Source organism: Penaeus vannamei, chromosome 30 (genome assembly GCF_042767895.1).
Source record: "Penaeus vannamei isolate JL-2024 chromosome 30, ASM4276789v1, whole genome shotgun sequence".
Taxonomy (NCBI): Eukaryota; Metazoa; Arthropoda; class Malacostraca; order Decapoda; family Penaeidae; genus Penaeus; species Penaeus vannamei.
In genome coordinates this window covers 23,382,153-23,387,152 of record NC_091578.1, presented here as the reverse complement: position 1 = coordinate 23,387,152, position 5,000 = coordinate 23,382,153, and the positions used below count along the sequence as shown (strand labels likewise).

The window sequence follows — 5,000 nt, the reverse complement described above, 5'->3', positions numbered from 1 at the left end:
GATATGTAAAGAAGGATTGGGATATTTGCGAGAGGGGGATAATACTAATGAGAAATGACGATATGGACAATGATAAGTGATAGCAGCAATGACAGTGGTGGTGACACCAACTAGCACGAGTCAGTGATAATGAGCAAAAAAATGTAAGAGCAATCAGCAAAGTAATACTAACAGTAATAATTGAAGCTATGATAGTACGAATCATATGCAACTCAATGAATTATATATGTATGTATATAACGATTACAAAAACAACTTAATTATATAACTCAAAACAATTATGATGATTACTAAACAATAAAAATTATAACAATAATGATAATAGCAAGAACAATCATCATCATTATCATCATCATCATCATCATCATCATCATCATCATCATCATCATCATCATCATCATCATCATCACTACAACCACCATCACCATAATAGCAATAAGAATTATCATACTAATCATAATAATAACCATCATCATCATCATCATCATCATCACTACAACCACCATCACCATAATAGCAATAAGAATTATCATACTAATCATAATAATAACCACCATCATCATCAATCAATCATCATCATCAGACTGACAACGGTGAATTAAGGAGGAGGATGACGCTGACAGTAAAAAGCAAAGGTAAACATTAAAAGAGCCAAACATGAAAGAAACAGACGGCAGCGCCCCAGAGCAAAGAAGACCCGAGTGAGGAGCAGCATCGCCATCCAGTGAAATCGAAGATCTACATCAATCCTAGGGAGAAAAAACAAAGAAAAAAACATTACATAAGCTACAGCCTCGATGTTGCAACACGCGATCCCGAGTACAAAAAGGGACGGCCAGCGCAGGAAAACAAAACAACACACAAATAACGGCCAACGAGAGCAAGACTTCCCCGTCCTTTCCAGAGCACACTGGGACACGACGCGATCTTCCAACAAACAACAGAAACAACCAATTCGTGTGTTTGTGTGTGCGTTCGTGCGAGTGTGCGGCGTGGGTCGAGGGTGTGTCCTGTTAGGCGGCCGGAGTGCGAGCGCGGGCGTGGTTCTCAAGGCCGCGGGATTCTATTTAAGGCCTTCGCGCTCGCTGGGAACTACCACTCGCTCGCTCGCCGCCGCCATGAAGTCCATTGTGAGTCCAGGCTTTTCCAGGGATCTGTTTGTGCGATTATATTGTTAGACAACCGTTGGTAGGTGTGTGTGTGTAGATCACACACACACACACACACACACACACACACACACACACACACACACACACACACACACACACACACACACACACACACACACACACACACACACACACACACACACACACACACACACACCATATATCTTATACAGGTGCATATTTCCACGCACAGTCTACATGCGTATAAGTGTCTGACGTGCAGTCTCGTTCCTCGACAGTGCCTGCTGCCTTTCGTGCTCGCCTCCGTCATGGGGGGCACCACCCTCCTGGGCGCACCTTACGCCGTAGCCCCCGCCGCCGTGGCCTACTCCAACGTGAACCTGAACGTGCCCGCGCCCGTGCCCGCCGGCGAGGCCCCCGCCCCCGAAGTGCTGGTCCAGCGCACGCCCGTCAAGGCGCTCGGCCGCCCCGTCATCTCCTACACTCCTCAGGTCACCGAGGTTCGCCCCGAGCTCAAGATCATCGAGAGGACCTACGACGTGGCCGTGCCCAAGCCCGTCTACGAGACCAAGGAGGTCACCCCCATCCAGCACAAGTACGTGCCTGAGCCCTACGCCGTGCCCCAGCCTGTCGCCGTGCCCCAGCCCTACGCCGTGCCACAGCCCTACCCCGTGCCCGTGCCCGTGCACGAGCAGGTCCACGTACAGCACCACGTTGCCGCCGCCCCCGCCGCCGTCACCTACGGCGCTGCCCACGGTGTCGTTGCCCACGGAGCTGTCGTCGGCGCTGCCCCACTTACCTACGGAGCTGGCCACGGAGCTGTCGTCGGCGCTGCCCCACTTACCTACGGAGCTGCCCATGGTGCTGTTATCGGTACCCCTCTCACCTACGGTGCCACCCACGCCGTTGTGGTCAAGAAGGATTAGGACGAGTGTGACCCGAGAGAGCGAGCGACGGCATGGAAGGAAGCAAGGGCCTGCGCAGAGAGGCGCTGCTTAGCCCGCACGAGGGAATTTCAGCGCAGTCTCTTCCAGGTTCGAACTTGGACATTTTGTGGTGATTTTTTTCCTCTAAAATTCTTTCAGAAATCAAAATAAACTATAAAGTATCTTCCAGCATATATTTGATTTACCAATCTTAAAAAATTAAATCGCTTTCCTGCCATGCAGATATATGTAAAAGCACATGCAAAATTGCATAAAGCCAAAAATCTATCAAATACACAATGAATTACAAATTATAAAAAAAACAAAGCTCGCATAGTTTATTTAAACTATTTTCATACTGATGAATAACTGATTATATATATATATATATATATATATATATATATATATATACATACATACATACATACATACATACATACATACATACATACATACATACATACATACATACATACATACTTACATACATACATACATACATACATACATACATACATACATACATACATACATACATACATACATACATACATACATACATACATACATACATACAAAGACATACAAAGACATACAAAGACATACAAAGACATACAAAGACAGAGAGAGAGAGAGAGAGAGAGAGAGAGAGAGAGAGAGAGAGAGAGAGAGAGAGAGAGAGAGAGAGAGAGGGAGAGAGAGAGAGAGAGAGAGAGATTATAGGTATATATATATATATATATATATATATAAATATATATATATAGATAGATAGATAGATAGATAGATAGATAGATAGATAGATAGATAGATAGATAGATAGATAGATAGATAGATAGATAGATATAAACATACACACATACATACACAAATCTATCTATCTATCTACCCATATATACCTATACATATATATACATATATATACTTATTTATATATATGCACACACACACACACACACACACACACACACACACACACACACACACACACACACATCAAATTCAAAAAGTTATAATAACAACTAGGTAAGAACAATTGGTAAGAACACACACACACACACACACACACACACACACACACACACACACACACACACACACATCAATTTAAAAAGTTATAATAACAACTAGGTAAGAACAACTAGGTAAGAACACACACACACACACACACACACACACACACACACACACACACACACACACACACACACACACACACACACACACACACACACACACACACACACACACACATATATATATATATATATATATATATATATATATATATATATATATGTAATATACATATATACATACATATATATATATATATATATATATATATATATATATATATATATATATATAATATACATATATACATATATATATATATTAACAACCCCCGAAGCATGAATGCTCCCTCTGAATGGATAGCGAATGTCAAGAGCCTTTATAATACATTTGCATTCAAAGGAAAAATTACTACAAACGTTTTATCTTGCACTCGACAATATTGTTTGCCACGTTTACTATCTAAATATATGCTACTAACATCTAATACTTCGATAGTAACATGAAACGGGAGAAATCTCATCCATTTATAATTGCAAACAGGAGAATTCGGATTACATGATACGTATACGAAAGCCCATTCTTTGACTTCCATTAGCGATATACACCCATTACATACGTTATCTAAATCTGTACATTTCTGTGCTAGACCTGTGCCCATTCTATTCATGTCTTTGTAGTTCATTAAAATCTAATTTTTCTGCCTAATTCACTTTATTATACAAATTTCTTCTACTTGATTAAACTATTCTATATGTACTAGTTTAGTAACCCTCAGTCTAGATGTACTCATCAATTAATCTATTAGTTCTTTCTTTCACATTGCTTTAATTGCTCTAGATCTATGATTCCCCTTTCGTCTTCCATCAAATGATCTAATGTTTGCTTCTCTCTCTCCCTCTGTTTTTCTTAGTCTCAGTCAGCGATTACCTTCTCTCTCACTTATATATATCAAACTCCCTTCCTCTTGCTCTCTCTATCTATACTCTCTCTCTCTCTCTCTCTCTCTCTCTCTCTCTCTCTCTCTCTCTCTCTCTCTCTCTCTCTCTCTCTCTCTCTCTCTCTCTCCCTCCCTCTCCCTTCTCTCTCCCTCTCTCCTTCGCTCTCCCTCTCTCTTTCCCTCTCTCCCTTCCTCTCCTTCTCTCCCCCTCCTTTCTCCCTCTTCCCTCCTCCCTCCTCTCTTCTTCCTCCCTCTTCTTCCTCCCTTCCCTCCCTCCCTCCTCCCTCCTCCCTCCCTCCCTCCCTCCCTCCTCCTCCTTCTCTCCCCTCCTCCTTCCCTCCTCCCCTCCTTCTCTTCCTCTCCCTCCCTCCTTCTCTCCCTCCCTCTCCTCCTCTTCCTTTCTCCTTCTCTCCTCTTCCCTCCTTCCTCTTCTCTCCTCCCTCCTCTTCTCTCCCTCCTTCCTTCTCTCCCTCCCCTCCTTCCGCTTCCCTCCTCCCTTCCTTCTCCCTCCCTTTTCCTTTCCCTCCCTCTCTCTCCTCCTCCCTCCTCCCTCCTCCCTCTCCCTCTCCCTCTCCCTCTCCCTCTCCCTCTCCCTCTCCCTCTCCCTCTCCCTCTCCCTCTCCCTCTCCCTCTCCCTCACGTGGAAAGGTTTCTCCCTTCTCCCCCTCCGCTGGCCAGGTAAGCTACACGAACAGGTCCTCTTACGCTACGACGCAAGTTTCTTCCCAAGTACCTGAAACAACGATAAAGCTCTTCCCCAAGTCTTTAACTTAAAAGCGTCTCATTAAGGCACAAGTCTGAACTCTCATAAGTTTAAGAGAAATATGAGTGTGAATTAATCATAAATTATATGTTAGACCGTATATCAAACATAATGTTGAAAGATAATATCAAATTCCAATTTACACAATGAAGAAAGAC

At 43.2% G+C, this 5,000-nt stretch overlaps 1 protein-coding gene across 1 annotated transcript; it reads left to right on the top strand.

Annotated features, from left to right (window-relative positions):
* The first annotated feature begins 782 nt into the window (after positions 1-782).
* Positions 783-2,248, top strand: LOC113803048 (uncharacterized). Its single transcript, XM_070143151.1, has 2 exons — positions 783-1,130; positions 1,412-2,248. Exons 1-2 carry the CDS (start codon positions 798-800, stop codon positions 2,057-2,059), a joined length of 981 nt encoding a protein of 326 aa, XP_069999252.1. The 5' UTR covers positions 783-797; the 3' UTR covers positions 2,060-2,248.
* The last annotated feature ends 2,752 nt before the right edge of the window (positions 2,249-5,000 follow it).

What these genes read in the sequence shown, in the direction of transcription:
- LOC113803048 (XM_070143151.1), top strand. Translation starts at nt 798, where the DNA reads ATGTTGCAACACGCGATCCCGAGTACAAAAAGGGACGGCCAGCGCAGG. An exon ending in CCGCCGCCATGAAGTCCATT is followed by an intron (nt 1,131 to 1,411) that starts GTGAGTCCAGGC and finishes GTTCCTCGACAG; the next exon opens with TGCCTGCTGCCTTTCGTGCT.